General features: G+C 37.2%; 1 protein-coding gene across 2 annotated transcripts in view; it reads left to right on the plus strand.

Moving 5' to 3' along the window:
• The window catches only part of cntnap2a (contactin associated protein 2a), a 390,635-nt gene that overhangs the window by 203,687 nt on the left and 169,735 nt on the right, over positions 1-17,213 (plus strand). For both annotated transcript variants that reach the window (XM_084939110.1, XM_084939109.1), the window contains exons 5-9: positions 2,695-2,747; positions 3,447-3,597; positions 4,381-4,565; positions 9,831-9,974; positions 11,380-11,641. In XM_084939110.1, the coding sequence (XP_084795236.1) occupies positions 2,695-2,747; positions 3,447-3,597; positions 4,381-4,565; positions 9,831-9,974; positions 11,380-11,641 (795 nt within the window). The remainder of the gene's footprint in view (positions 1-2,694; positions 2,748-3,446; positions 3,598-4,380; positions 4,566-9,830; positions 9,975-11,379; positions 11,642-17,213) is intronic.

Below are 17,213 nucleotides of genomic sequence, written 5' to 3' on the forward strand. Positions count from 1 at the left end.
ATCATAATCTGTCAAGGCTAAGAAATGTACTTATGGAGATTTTCTTCTGAATAGTATCTAATTCTAGAGTAAGCATCAGCTTAAACAGCATCATTCTGGCTCTCGGGCTCAATATTACATTAGAGTAAGCATGGGAACTGCATGTATGGTGTTGCAAATAAAACAGCCTGATAAACAGTCTGAAACAATTATCTTTATTTGACCAAAGGAGAAAGTTACATCTCAAGTATTGTTTTCAAACCAACACAGATATGTGATTTAAAATGTGAATTAGTTTTCAGTGTTATGAAAGGGAAGTCAGTTTGTGTTTACCAGGAGAGAAAATTTCACATAGTCCAGAGTGCCACTAGAAACCATTGTCTCTGGCTCCTCCCAGCAACACCTGAAACAAGTTTCTACTAACTCGAATGGATACATTAGATCAAGAAACATTTTATACTATCAAGGTGAGGCTTGTGGTTCCTAGTTTGATTTATAGTTACTCTGATTCATCACAATAGCTTCACCTTTAAAACTATATTTTAATCTGTTAGAATGGGTTAAATGTTTTGCAAAAACAATAAATAGGATTAAAAAAATAGTACTTTACGTAGGATTAAATTAAAATCTCTCTCCGCCCACAAACTCCACCTACACAGTCAGGAGTTGAGCAACCAGATTTGGCACACAGGTACGTCTTAGACCCCTTTAAGGTTCTTATCTATAGAACCATATGTTATGACATCATCATTTTGCCTAGCAGCCACCTACCAATGAGTGATAATAGCACTCATAATACCCATCATATAATTTGAATTTCACAACATTAATGGTTAATTTAAATCCGCAAAACTCATGCATGGTATATTATAATGTGATCATGTTCCCTGGCAACCATTTAACAATGGGCAAGGATGCACCTTTGCACCTGTAAAACCTTAGAAAAGCATTGTAGTTTTAGTTTTGCAAGATTTTGTAGCCAAAGAACATGAATTATGCACATCTATTATTTCATCAAAATGTTGTAAAGCAACCACCTACCAGCAGCTAAAATGACTAATTTACACTGTTTACGCACCTGTATAATTTTAATTTCATAACAGTAACATCGCATTTATATCCACAAAACTTTAATTATGCATGCTATATTATGATGATTGTGATTATGTCATGTTGACTAACAACAACCTGACAATTAAAATCAAAAACCAAACATTACTGTAGCAGGATATTTACAAGTTAATTAAATATATGCGTTCAGGCCACTGCCAATTAGTTTTAGAGAACTGAAGCTAGTATTTAAGCAGTTGAAAAATGCATTATGTAGTTATAGTTTAACATTTCAATGTCAAACTTCATTTTGTAGTTTAAAATGTCAGAGACTTTTTTTGGCATTAGCATAATTATAAGCAACCATAAAACATTTGTATTTGCATTTTTTGTGTGTGCGCGCATGCATGTGTTTAATTTTTATTTATTTGATTGTTTTATCCATGTTGATCCATATCCATATATGCCGACATATAAAACTGTTGGACACTGAAATACCACCAATGCCTGTACCATAAATGTGACAGAACAAAAATCAAAGTGAAATGACTGAAGAAAGAGTGGAAACTAAAGACAGAACCAAAATAAATAACAAGTGAAGCAGAGTGGAGAGTAATGGAGAAAGAGTGGGGTGAGGGTGAAGCAGCAAAAAATACTGAAAGTGAGACAGCATTTGAGAAGTTGGAACAAAGGGAACAGATGTAAGTTCCCTCTACCTCCCCTCAACTATTTATTTCAGGAAAGGCATCCTCAGTATATTTGTGTATTTCTGTGTTTTATATAAGTGAAAACCCAAGAAATCATATAAGATTGAGGGGCAGTGTGACTGTGCATCGTTATCCCTGTATATCTTTCCCTAGCTATGTTATCCCATCATTTCCTGTGCTCTCTTCTCTAAATTCTCCAACCAATCTTGCCACATATGTGTTCTCCACTAACCACTTGAACACTTGTCATGATGATAGTAAGACTGAAGAGATGCCTCAAGCACTGCTCTTTATTACTGAGCTCAAGATCTGAAAATCATCCTCATTCCACTGCTTGTCTCTTTTTTGAGCTCCTTCACTTATACATACAGTACACATAGCATTTCTTTGTACTTTAACTTTGTTTAACATGACACTCATGGCTTGATTCTTGATTAAACCTCGGCTTACACTGAATCTGGGATAAGTTGGAGCTCTCAGCTCAGTCTGCATGCAGGTGTTTCTGTGTGGCAGTTTTTAAATGTGTAAAAAAGGCATATCATTTTTTTTTAAATTATTGCAATTATTTTTAATCTTAATGTATAGCATTAAAAAGGAAGCATGATTAATAGCAAGTGTGCCAGTAAACAAAAAATGTGTGTCAATTAGCCAACGTGTTCTTCCTACTGTGACATATAAAAATTTTCCTTTGAAAAAGGCAATTTGTGGCATGTAAAGCCATATGCATATAAAGCCAGAAATTGAGCTGGCAATATAATATCTAATTTAATTCGCCCTTTTACGCGTTCATCTATTATTAGCGCACCTGTTCTTTTAAATATTACTGTCAGGTTTGAATTGAATGTATCTGAATGTTTGTGGTTTGTGTTTGTTTAAATAATAATCTCTCTCTCTCTCTCTCTCTCTCTCTCTCTCTCTCTCTCTCTTCCTGTCTTTTAATTCCATCTTCCTCCTTTAGGGGCAGACATCATCAATTTTGATGGGCAGGGTGTGATCTCATATCGTTTTAAGGTACCCAAATTTCAACTTCAGTAGTCGAATATTTAAAATTGGATATTCAAAATTATTGGATTGGAATTGGATATTCAATTTTGAATAAACTGGAATATAAAAAGCAATATTGACTCAGTCATTCTAGAACATGGAGACTAGATCCTGTAATGAATTCTAGTAGAGGGTATTGGTTATATTGCGATCATTCCTTTGCTAGTCACATAAACTTATGGCAGTCCTTTAATAAACATTGGAAAACATATTTAACAGAGAGTTTCAGTATTTTGTTTGTCATTGTGTTTTATCAAGACTTGGGATCCTATACGTGTTTAAAACTATTGCCCTTAAATAGAAGTCTTGGAGTCTGGAGTCTTGTTAGTTGGTACACAGCATATACCTGCATATTATATAAGCTAGATCATAAAATCAAAAATTAGAATGAAAAAATTCAAATGTATCACAATAAACTGGCATTTTTTATGAGAGCTATATATAAATAAATGGATGTAGATTTTGAACAGGCAAACAGAACACTTGTCTTGTCTTGTTTTGTTACCAAGTATAAAAGTTTCTAAAGTGAAAAGATTGCTTTTCATTGTTTTGCATTGGTGTTTTTTTGTTGTTGTTTTTTACATAATGTTTCATTTTAATCTAATCAGAAATTAGTTACAAGTGTTGCAAACAATCACACAAAGTCATTGGTGTTTGCTAACACAGGTGAAGAAGATGAAGATCATTAAGGACGTGATCGCACTGAGGTTTAAGACGTCAGAAAGTGAGGGTGTGATTCTCCATGGGGAAGGCCAGCAGGGAGACTATATCACACTGGAACTCCGTAAAGCCAAGCTGCTGCTGCAGATAAACCTGGGTGGGTAACAAATAAATGCCACCGAGTTAGAAAAAGCAACTTTCTCTTGATGGTGATCCTTCTCCAACAGTGTTTAGGATTTAGGTCTTTACGGTATCAGCCTCAGACATGTCTTGCTTTACAGTGATGTTTAAACATGTGAGGATGTTTTGAAACCTCCATCAATGTGTGTCTATAAAAAGAAGCTGGGAAATAATGGAAATGAATTGGGATACAAAAAATAACACTTTGCTGTGCTTTGATGGGATCGGTGGCTATACTGATGGAGGTTTGTTGAAATTATATTAGTCAAGGGTAAAGTTAAGATTCTAATGCACAATTTCCTCCTCTTCATAAAGGAAACAAAAGCCCATGCCATCCATACGCCTGTGAATCATGATTCACTGTTAACCAGAAGTGTGTCTGACACACCAAGGATGTCTTACTGCAGACATCCTTGAAAGTTAGACTTTAAAATGAAATGAAATCAGTAAAAACTGTTGTGTTTGCTTGTGTGTGACGTATTTGTTTTATTTTTACAGCACCTGGTTGCAAACTCATGAAAGTAATGTACTGCAAAATGGGTCATGTTATATGCTATTAAACCAACTTTAAAGTATATGGTTATGGAAACCTATGCGAAGTACAGAGTTTGGAGGTATCAGGATATTTTGTGAAGGACTAAAAATTTTCCTAGCCAGTTTGACAAATCCTTCCCAGAGAAGTCACACCATTTTTTGTATTTACAAATTCAGCCGCTGTTCTCATGTCTGCATTTTAAGGCTTATCCTGTGTTTATTACAGGCAGTAATCAGTATGGCTCGATCCTGGGTCATACCTCTGTGACCACAGGGAGCCTCTTGGATGACAATCACTGGCACTCAGTAGTGATTGAACGCTACCGTCGCAATGTGAACTTCACCTTGGACAGACACACTCAGCACTTCAGGACTAATGGAGAGTTTGACCACCTCGATTTGGACTATGAAGTAAGTCGAGATGAAGCCAATAAACATAATAACACAAACAATAAGGAAATATGAGAAAGTTGAAAAGTTCAAGATTTTCTGCCACTGCCATGATAAATATGAATAACTATATGACATTTGAATTTGACTGATAGTGCTTTTGAGGTTGTGTCTGAGCAGCCATAAACTGCTCCCAAAGCTCCTTAGAAGTCCCAGTCAGATCACTTGAAGATGTGCATTTGTAATGCATGCTTGATCTCCTTCTGTCTGTCCATAGGGTTGGCTTGCAAACCTAATAGTTAAGAGAAAGAAAGAAAAAAACGCCAAATGATTCAACAGCATAACATTGATAGGTAGTCTTGGTATTGAAGCAACTTAAGATGGTGACATAATGTCAGCCAAGACCAGCTGCCTATTATACGGATGACTGGTTACCAGGCAAAGAAGAAACAGACGTGTTCTTAGTTCTTCAGCTATATGGTTGTTAATTGTAACCGTGCAACATCTGTTAGAGATTCTGCTCATCCAGCAAATAGTCACTGCACTGTGTAGGACCAAACTGTGCACTTGGTTTGGCTAATTATTTACAAAACCAATTTTAAAGTTAAGTATTTAATTAAATAAGTTTAGCTCTATTTATTAATTAGGATCAAACTTTGTGTGCTACAAAGTCAGAAGGTGTGCAAATGCAGTTCTTATGCCGTCCTGGAAATATCCAGGATATATCACATTGTACTGTACAATGTTGCGGACTTTGCCAAAATCCCCCAAAAGGTTAAGTCAAAATCTATCAGACACAATAATTGTCCAGTTTGAGTGCTGCCAATAGTGCAGTCTTACATTTGAGGGAGGAGTCTCATATGTAACTTATGATAATGTTTGTAGGTAGACTATAAATACCAAGCTGAATCTCTACTTGTAAAATAATGTCTTATCTTTATTTTCCCATTCACATCTAATACACCCAACTGACTTGAATTGACTGCATGAAGTACCTTGCAGTGTTTCATTCATTAATAGTTATGCCAGTGTGTATTTGGATTTTGGAGCTTAATGATTCTGGTTTAGGTGACATTTTGCAGAGAATGCCGCAATGTGAGCAGTTGTAAGCATAAGGTTGCATTTGTCTGTGTTTGTTTCCTTTCTTCACTTGCTGCCTTATGCCCTTGTGCTGTTTTCTAATCTGCAGCTGCATTTAAAATGCTCATCACAAGTGATCAGTACAGTAAAATAAAGCCACACAGGAAATTAGATATTGGTTTTACACTCAGCTATCATGCTACTCGATGAAATTGGCATAATGAACATCAGCTAATGAAATGCAACTCGCTCAGCTAATAATACCTATAACAGGAAACTGATTATGGGATACATACAAGTTAGAAATTTGTTTGTAATGTGAGAGTGCACATGCATGTGTGCAATTTTGAATACACACAAGGTTTTCAGGATGTGTATGTCTGTGTGTTTGTGTTTTTATTGATGTGGTTGTGTGTAAGTGTTTGACCTTTGCTAGGTATTGCTGATATGCCTGATCTATTCCAGTGTTAAGTAGGATGCTGAGAAATGGGGCAGGACAAACCACAGTCCAATTAAAACTGAAGCTGTTGAATTAAGGGATCTGGAGGGAAATCTATACAACAAGGGTGTACCAGGAGGCTTTGTGTGCATGTGTGTGGTGTGTCTGTGGTGAACCTTAAATAGATTCTACCAATGTTATTGCCTGACTAAGTGTATCTACAGTTTGTGACCAGCTTTTAGTCAAGTGTACTACTGTACTCAGTACATTTAGTCTGCACACTCTATTTTGTGTGCATCTTTGTTTGTGTGTATGTGCGCGCGTATGTGTGTCCTCTGCTCCCATTTAGGGCTGTAGACTAAATATCCGGGTGCATTTGTGTCTACCCTTGGCAGTAATTACTAAGGCTATTGGAGCGTCACCACAGATGCACACACAGCACAAGCAACAACACACATGCACACAAACAGACAGACAGACAGACACATCGACTGGTAATTGCACACTGCCCTCCATCATTTTTGGCTTCCTTCAGGGCTCAGAGTTGTGTGTAAAATGGGAAAAAAACGAACACATGTATAACTGTAGAACAAATATGAAACCCAGTTTACATTTTATCAGTCCTCTGTTCTTCAGTGCTTCCCATCAGGTGCCAGTTTATTAGCGCTCATCTTCACACCTGAATGCTCCTCTCAGCACATCTGTTCTCCCAAAAAGACCATGTTTCTCCTTTAATGCTTTCTCCTACCAGTCTAGTGGTTGTAGTTCATGCACAATATATATAATGTGCAGTGTTTGGGTCTTTACTCATAAAAAGTAATGTATTACACATTGCTCATTACTTTTCTTTAAAGTTATGCAGTACATTGCTTAATTTGTTACTTTCTCTCAGTTCCACAAATCCACAAATCATTACAAATCCCTATCCTAATTAGGACAGACATACAATCTTTCTTTTAGTATTTAGAAATGCAAAGCCAACGACACAAAAATGAGATGAAAAAGAGCCTAAAAAGACTTCAAAGCCATGGTGATTGTACCTTAAGAACAGGTAGAAATGGAGGCCGCAAGCCTGACTGCTTATTACTGCTTTGGTTATATGTTGAAGTTCAGGGTCTGGCTGCTGGGCTGGTGTCAGTATTCACTCAGCTTTATAATGACTCTGGGGTTTTAGCTAGCTTTGTGTTAGCATGCTGTCTAGCAGACGTTTACAAAGAGCCAAAGTTCTGTTATCTGCATAATGCAATTGTTGTTGTCCTGGATACAGACTGCATCTCAGCTCATTGCATCCTTGTGTGCAATAAAAATAAAAGTAAAGTCCATATCTGCCCTCTACCATTTTCCTCCTCCCGCACAAAGACAAAATTAGCTGATTATAGCGGACGTGCGGAGGAAGAAAACCTTTTCTTTCATATTAGCGAGTATTGTTTTTCTGTTTGCCTGGTACAGATAACTAAAGAACCTTCATAACACAAGTAACAACATTACTCTTCTTATATTGCGCTTTCCTATTCTATAAGAGCACCCTACACCTGGTGTTTAAAAGAGTACCTGCAATATTTACACAACATAGTGTCACCAAATTTTCAAAAGTCATATTAGATAGAGATGCTTTGAGTCTCTCAAACAATGATTGTATTTTTATTTTTTTGTCATTGTAAAAAAGTTATTTATCTATTAATGGTACCATGAATGGAAAAACTAAAATATTTTTATACTTGACCAGTATTTATACATGGGGCTCTTTTTTCCCCTATTCAGGCTCTCTACTAAAATAATGGCTCCTACATTCAAGTGCTTCCACTTTAATTTGAGCTTTATAGTAGGTCAAATAATATAAGTCAATAATAATTGTGGGCATGTAGTGGGGGAAGCTGAAGGGCCAGATTAATTGGACACATACTATACAGATGAAGTCACAGTAATTATTTTATGTCTGTGTGAATATTGAGTGAAAAATGTGTTACAGTAAATGACTGCCAAAGTCGTTTACCCACAGGCATCATTGGACATATTGTATCATCCCTTGTGATGCTCTCTCGGGCCTATACTGAAGTCACCTTTGTTTTTGTTTGTTTATTTATCTTTTTTGCCTGTGGGGTCTCTTTGCATTTTGTCTGACTTTCAGCAAGCGGACTGCTGCTTCATCAGATTGAGATCTTGGGATGTTTCCAGGATTTTCTAAATGGGGTGATACAGGAGGGACTGACAATAAAACAGACGAGCCCACAGGAAATCACAATATGTAATCAGAAATCAAATTAGTGTAGAAAATTCACACTTAAAAAAATTAGGCGTGATTTTAAGGCTCGTGTGCTGCCCTGTATTCAACCACGCATTTATTATATGAAATGTGGAGCTGCACAAGTTTTAGACATAATTTTTGGTTGAATAATTGTTTTTCAAATTAGGAAAAAAATATTTAGATTGCCTGCTTAAGTAACAATTATTGTATGAGTGCACAAGTTGTATAGTCAAGAGGTGTGCCATCTCATAGCTCCATTCTAGAAACATCCCAGCTGATCAGTTCAGTAACTGGGGGATATTCTACCTCTGTATATGAAAGTTCTTTGGTTGCGTTGGCTTTTTGTTTGTATATGATAATCAATATTATAAACCAATTTTTGATTTCAATGCACAAACCCAGCACTGAAAGTGTGTTTTGGGCCATATGCTGTTGCTTCTTTTCCCCCTGCACATTCATCTTTTTGTGATTTTTGTTAGAGGTTATTTTTGCTTCATCAGTCAACAGAACTTTGTCCTACAGAGGTGTTTTTCTGTTGTGGTCAGTCCTCTAAGGCTCTGGTTATGAAGCTTATGAAATTCTCCTTAGATTTCTGAAAAAAGAGAAGAAGAAAAAAAAACATTTGCATCCTGGCGAGCATTGCACACTCAATGGGAGTTTTTACACCGTGCAGATGATCCGCTTGTTTGCCTTTTTCTGTTATTTCCTTAAGACAAAAAATAATCTGAAAATCAACTACCTTTGATATCTTTCTGATTTTTCCACTTCTGTGGTCACTTGATTATATACTGAGTCAATCTAAAGGTCAAAGCTCAACTCTTAATTAACTCTGAGCCATGTGTGAGCTCTTCTGTGCATGAACTAACACTGAAATGACAACCGACTGCCTTAGAAACTTTTAGTAACCAAGTGTCAAGCCAATTACTTTTGAGCCCCTGCAATTTAAAGGACCGTATCTAACACAAAGTTTTTGCAATATTGATGTAACCTCAAAGTGCAGTTATGGCTTGGCACTTTAACGTAGTATTCATTATTTTCCTTCAAATCAAATATGCTTAGTCACAAAGCATGACGAACAAAAAGCATGTAACTGCCCAAATATAGTACTGGAATTTATACTGTCTTCTATATCTATCAGTGACTATCCTGACATTTTACAAACTAAACTGACTGATTTTTACAACCTGAAAGTGTGTGTGAATGCTTTATGCCCCACAGGTAAGACTGTTTGATTTAAACAAATTACTAGCACCACCCTAATCCATAAAATGTACATAATGAACATCAGATAATGAAATGCAAAGAGTTCAGGCAATAATACCTAAAACAGGAAATTGATTGTCCAATCCATCGAGGTAAGAAATTTGTTTGCAATGGGAATGTGCACACTTGTAAATCCATAAAAAGCAACCAGGAGGAGGAGCCTGAAAAGCTTATTAAAGAAAAATTAAAGGAATTCTTGCCATGCGTTTTTTCTCACTCTCTATTTCTTTTTAACTCTTTGCACTATGTCTCTCTGTAGTTGAGTTTTGGCGGGATGCCATACAGTGGAAAGCCAGTGGGAATAGGAAGGAAAAACTTTAAAGGCTGCATGGAGAGCATCAACTACAATGGAGACAACATTACAGACCTGGCCCGCCGAAAGAAGCTCGACACCTCCAGCTTTGTAAGGAAAATGTGCAAAATATATGTCTAAACGTTTTGAATTAGCGCTTATAAAGGTAGCTGCCTGTTGAACATGCTCATTATTATCACACTAACTCCATACTTGACCCGACTGTGGGGGCAGATTATTCAATGAACCAAAATGCTTGAATGGATTCATAATTAATCAGATACAACTGACCTGTCAGTGGCCCCTCCATGTGTGTCCTTGCTGTCTTTGCAAGTGTTGTTATCATGACTGCAATTTTACCATAACTTACAGTGGAAAGACAGGTTTTCACTGCATTGACTATGCAACAGTTTATTTTCAACATATCTCGATGGCACAAGAGGCAGATTAAAGGCCTTGTTTCTTTTCAAGAAATGCACCCTACTTTTTCAGACTGCAGGGTGCACCTTCAGCACATTAACTGCCCTGCAGTCCTAAAAATTAGCTTCTGAAAAATCTGAGCCCTTTCTCCGGGGACGGCCAGTGTATCTGCTTTGATCCCTGTTGAACTGATTGAACAAATGGTGGGACTAATCAAGTTCATTCAAACCACACCTGTAATTCTCTCTGATGACTTCACACAGCCATTTATTTCTAATCAAAACAGATCTGCTCTTAGATTTTACACATACATACACACACACATATACACACACACACACACACACACACACACACACACACACACACACACACACACACACAATCAGGAATCATCTATAGTTGGAAAGGCAGCTCAATGCTGTGTGCTTGCTAATGACTAGATTAAGAGCACAAGGTTGGAGAAATTCAATGATAATTAGTGCCTAAATACCACAATAGTGTTTGTTTTTCTGCAGCACATAAAATTCACCCAGGTTACTGTTTAACCCTGTTTCTCAGCACAGCAGTGCGTTAGTTACTACTATTGCTCACAGCAGGGAGGATCTCCTGGTCAGCTGGATTCTACTTTATATGTTCTGCTTTTTCCTGATAGATGGGTTTTCTTCAATTGTTCCCACTTCTCCCCATAATCCAGAGACTTGCATATTAACTTAATTGGTGAATCTAAATTATACATAGTTGCTGATGTTAAATAAAGGTCGATAAAATGTTAGATAAAGTGATTAATAAGATGAAAATAGTTACATTTCAAAGACAGGTTTAGTTAGAAGAAAAAGATGAGTGTGTTCAAGCTTCATCAGTCTTTCAATCTCGCTTCAGTCACGAACATGTGAAAGTAATCACGCAGAAGTGAGATTCAAAGCAACAAAAGGGTGGTGAAGTACAAGATTTCCTTAAGTGTTTGAGGCATTTATTTCACAGGCAAGCCCCATTAAAGGCATTAGCTCTGTTTTTGACTTCTCTGTTTAAAAACTAATTAATCTCCCGTTGTCCATCTTTGTTCTTTCTTTTTTCTAATTCTGTATGCTAACAGCGAAACCTGTCCTTCACCTGTTCGGAGACCCACACCTTCCCAGTCTTTTTCAACGCCACCAGTTTCCTGCAGTTGCCTGGTCGAGCCAATCATAACACGGTATCCGTGGGCTTCCAGTTTCGTACGTGGAACCCTCATGGCCTCCTCCTATTCAGCAATCTTGATGATGGCACTCTGGAGATCTCGCTTGAGGACGGCAAAGTTGCAGTTCACATCAATGTGACGAAAGCGGCCAAAAGCTACCGAGTAGATTTATCATCAGGTGGGTTTGCCTACATAAAAACACATCACACAACTTATGTACAATGTTTGTTTTCTTACATTATATTTGCTATTGAACCATATGGAAAAACATTCATGTAGGAAACTCCTTCTTGGAAAAAGACTTGCCACTCAACGGCCGTATTGGTTATGCTTCTTGGGCAGTGTTTTTTTCTTTCAATGGACAGTAAATGAAAACTCTATAGAACCAGTAATCAAGCCTGATTGCAACAAAATAAGTTTTAATAAGGTTTAAAGGTTTGTTTTTTTTCTCTACAGCATACTAAAACAAAAATGTAATATGATGAGTAGATATACCTACCAACTCACAGCTGAGGTGGCTCATGTGTTTCCCACATCAGCTGTTGTTTTGCTCTTTGGGGACAGGAGCATGTGAGCGGTGTGCTATGAAGATAAAACTGAAGCAAAAATAGATTCGTGAAATTTAATGTGCACGCTGCATGATTAATTGAATTCTGAACAGAAGCGAATCTGACTTTTGGTTGCATATTGGGAGCATTCAAACCAGCCCTAACATGAAGACAGTCCAATAGGTGTTTCGTAATTCCATTTCAGTATTTGATCTCTTGTTTTTTTGACAATTGCTTTGTGTGGTTTTAAACCCAACAACACTAACAGGCGAACCGGTGAGGACAGCAGTGGAACTGTTGTCTTTGTATTTTCTGCCATATAATCTACCAAAAGCACATGTTTGATTCAGTGAGATGTAACTGCAGGTAATCCTCATTAGCCAAAAAGTTCAGGCTTTTTCTTGTTCTAAGCACTCTGTTTTGAACTGCTTATTACTATTGTTCTTGGCTCTGTGTGATATCGGTTTACTTGGGACATGGGAGGTTACTAAAATGGCTTAGTTTAAGACAGGGGATGAACTAAGGGGGGGGTGTCACGTCAAGTTCCACTACAAGGTAATTAAGCGTGAGTTTGAAATGCTAATTTTCAAAGCCGCTTTTCAAAGCCGCTCTTGTCGATTCCAAGAATAAAAATAATGAGCTGAAAATAAGCAAACTTGGTGCCCATTAAACTGATGCACATAAAGCTGGAATTTATTAAGGTAGAAACAAAATAAGGTTCAAAATAATTTTAGCCATGATGCTATCATCTGTGGCTCTTTTTATTCCATTTATTTCATTCCCTTCCTACAACCTTTCTTGCCCCTCACCCCTTCCTCCCATACTCTTATTTCTTCCTTCCGCTTCTTTCTTTCTCCCTCTCTATCTGTAGACACACTCATTTATTCTGTCCACTGCTGCTTTAATAGGCCATTATGCCCAGGGGTAGGGATTATTACAGAGTTACCCTCTAGGCTAATTGGGATTGAGCCTGCGATTACATCAGTATTACCAGAGTACATAGACACACAAACACATACCCGCACACGCAAACACATGCTCCCTCCTTTGATTCTGTTATTAGTATCTCTGAAAAAGAAAGCCAAACTGGCTTCTAGCTTCAATGACACAGTGGGAGCTCAGTAGACTTATAATGAAATGCTTAGTCCCTCTTAATGGCAAATATACTGGGGAGAGACGTGCAGATATGCACACATCGAGGAGCGAAACGAGAGTGAGAGAAAAGAGAGGCTTCTCACAGACTCAACGCCATCCAGTTTTCCCACTGGGGATAATTTGTTTATGGAGCATTTAATTGACAGCTTATTCAGACATATACCTATTTCCAAACAGATAAGATAAATAAAGTATTTCTCATTTTCTCTGTTAGCTTGAAGGAAAAACACACAAGCACACACATTCTTTCATTTGGAGCTTTTAACCCGAGTAACCTTTTAGCCATCTAAGACTGCAAATTCACCAATGATGGTTAATCACAGAAAGTGTTTTCTTACTAAATCTCTGGTTTAGGCCAAATAATATGCCATTACATGAGTCAGAATAAGGCATGTGATTAATTCCTGTAAACAGAATTGAATCACATACTGTAAACTTTGAAATGTACAAAGCTGATTTCAACACGTCTGTTTATGGACACAAATATCTAATCAGCCAGTCAGATGGCAGCAATTCAGTGCATTTAGGCATGTAGACATGGTCAAGTTGACCTGGTGAAGTTCAAATTGATTATCACAATAGGGAAGAATGGTAAATTATGTGTCTTTAAATGTGGCATTGTTGTTTGTGCCAGATGGGCTGCTCTGAATATTTCAGAAACTGCTGATCCACTGGGATTTTCCAACATTACCATCTCTAGGGTTGAAAGAGACTGGTCTGAAAAAGAGAAAATATCCAGTGAGTTATCTGGGCAAAAATGCTTTGTTGATGACAGCGGTCAGAGGAGAATGGACAGATTGCTTCAACTGATAGGAAGGCAGCAGAAACTAATCACTCGTTATAACGTATAAGGTATGCATAAGAGCATCTCGAACCTGAAGCACACGGGCTAAAGCAACAGAAGACCAGATCAGGGACTAATACTGGAAGCTAAAAACAAAAAACTGAGTTCATGCGAGCTGGACAGTAATGCTGGCTGTTCTGATAAATCCTGATTTCTGCTGCAATATTTGGGGGGCAAGGTCAACATTTGATGTGAACAACATGAAATCTTGAATCCCTTGTGCCATGTATTAAAACTTTAGGCTGCTGGTCATGTAATTGTGCAGTGGATATTTTCTTGGCACTATGTCATGAAGCTCAAGTCATCTTAAACAGGTTTCATAGAGATGAAATTTAAGTCACTGTACTCAAATGACCTCCACAGTCACTAGATCTGCTCCTTTGGGATGTGGTGGAACAAGAAATTCACATCCATAGATGAGCAGCAGACAAATTCACAGCAACTACTGCATGTGATGCTTAAAAATATATGGCGTTCCAAGCATTTCTTTTTTGCCCCCAGAAACATATTCTTTAAAGCTCCATTAAGCAGTTTGTTTCGTCAAATGAAATGAAATGCTAAAAAGATAGTGTTATTGAAAGCTAGAATTAGAGGAAGGTCTGTAATAAGCCAGTTAGACTGAGACTTTTTCTTCCCCCCCTCAGGAGCTATTGGATCAGACCGCAGCAAAAATGCAAACCAATGTTAGACATTTACGTAACGATAAATATTATGATTCTCAATAGAAGGCCCATGCCAGTCTGTCTTTGCTCTAAATGTGTCATTAATGACAGACAGTTGTTCCACATGTTCATATATATAATACTTTATCTAGGAGAACACGTTTGGGCTCACTGATGTTGTGATTGAGGCCACTTTTCTTTTTTCTTTTTTTGCCTAATGTACTTTTAAGTGCAACCTGGTAATTAAACGCATTTTTCTGAAAACTAAACGGGCAGGTGGAACACAAGAAAAAGGGAGAGCAGATGAAGCAAAGAAGGCTTGAATAAAATCATCATATATCTTCATAACCTCTTTCTTGCCACTGTGGGTCTGAGGTCATTAAAGTCTCCACCCCCACACACCAAATCCGCCAGACCATAGATCTTCCCCAGTATGAACACACACATCGACTAAACACACACATCCACTAACAGAAGTATGCTTATTCAAGATGTGTGTGTGTGTAGCTGTTTTTTGTGTGTGTGTGATAGCAACAACTTGCAGTAAAAGTGTTTGTGACCACTGAAAACATGCTCTTCTGTTCTCTGACAAAACGTCTGTCATTTCATCCAGTTATCTCTCAGTCAGGCACATAAAGAGTAAAACAAAAGGGCACATGAAGCTTTTGGGAGAACACTCCAGGTGAGACTGTGGGAATCCTTTGAATAATGTTTTTGTGAGCATGTTTATATCTAGTCGATTCACTAATTTTCCCATGACTTTTCCGCTCACTCATTAACTCTGTTTTTGTTTCTTTTACTCTCATCACTCACTTCTTGGAACAAAATAACAGTTTTGTTAGAGTGTAGCTGAAAATTGTTGTGTTAATGACCATACAGCAGGACCAAAGCATGTTTGGTATATCCAAACTAAAATTAAAGTTCTATTTTCTCATTTACCAACCATGAAAATTTCCAATAAACCAAAGCCAATGAAAGAGGATCTCTTTGTACCTGTAGCTGGTAGGTGGCAGGTATTTGAGTATATGTGTTGAAGACGCTTTCCTGATCACCTCTTGATTAAATATTGAATTATTAGGCACCAGCATTGTTTCCATGGAAACAATACTCACTGTCTCCACTGCTTTTGCACAGGCCAAGAAATCTAATTTTCTATGAGATTCCTGTGATACATAGTGAGGAAATATATTTTATACTCCCGTTTAGCTGTCAAAGAAGAAAAAACATTAAAGTAGTGGTAATTAATCTTATTGAATTAAACATCCCACTACATCGTGAAGAAAATATGACTCTATTTATAGACTATTGCACTCTGCATTGTAGACCTCCATATTTTACTGTAGACTGAGACAAGTAACAAGAGGGATGAATGCATGTGGGAAGGCCAAAAAATATTATTTATAATAAGAATTATCAGTAGATTTGTACATTTCCGAAATAGTTAATAGCCTACAAATCATCAGTAATGTTATCATATATGTTTTAAAAGCTACTTTCAGCTGCTCACTTATATACAAGCGGTCGCCACATCTCCGTATGTTTGATTTGTGACTTGCACCAGGGATCTTTGTTAGACAATTGTGTACACCACTATACATTTGCCTAACAAATGTAGCTCAGGACGTAGATCACCTATTAATCACAAGGTTAATGGTTCCATCCCTGGCTCCTCCAACCTGTATGACAAAGTGGCTTTAACTAAGATACCTTGCACCACATTTACCCCGATCCATTGAAGTCTTAGCATGTAAACATCAGGTTAAAAAGTGCTTAAGCATTGAAAAAAAGAAAAGAAAAAGCATTTCTATAAATGTGCGTGTGTGAATTGAATAATCAAGGCTTGTATTGAGTGAGTTCTTAAAGTGATTAGAAGTACCAGTCCATTTATCCCTACACTATGGAGGTACATTTTGTGGCTGAAAACATACCAGTTAGTGAAAATGAAAAAATGATTATTTATGCCAGTGCCGCTCCACCTGCCTGTTTAAGCACTACTTAAAACATGTATTATTAGTGCCAGAATAAACTTTTATGACAGCCTATGTATAAGTACTGTTTTATTAACTTTAATTAAAGTAATTTACTAACTAATTAATTTGAAAATTTCTAGCAATAGTTATTAACATCACCCAATGTAATATCAGAGTCCAGCATTTTAACCTTTTTTTTCCGTTAGATATTTTTGCACATGCTTTATGCAGTGTTTTATTTCTCAGGTTTATAAATGGTTAATGTTATGCAAACAACTTTTTCATCTGCTTTCCTTTCCCCTACTCATTTTTTTTTTTCATTTATTGAGTCTTCTCCTCATTATTTTTGTAAATCAGCGTATTTGCTTGCATTATTTATACAACTAGGGAACTATATCTTCCCACAGAATCATTCTCTGTCAGAGGTAAGCCTCGCTGCAAAATTCAACAAAGCCAGGGGCAGCAGAAACTATTTGATTCAGTGTCCTCCAAAGTTTAAATATTTTGCCATTTTAAAATTCTGCATGTGCGTATGTACTTGCATTCATACTTCATACCCATCAACTCGGCA

Source organism: Perissodus microlepis, chromosome 9, assembly GCF_051167445.1.
Source record: "Perissodus microlepis isolate ML-2025 ecotype Zambia chromosome 9, ASM5116744v1, whole genome shotgun sequence".
In the NCBI taxonomy this organism is placed as follows: Eukaryota; Metazoa; Chordata; class Actinopteri; order Cichliformes; family Cichlidae; genus Perissodus; species Perissodus microlepis.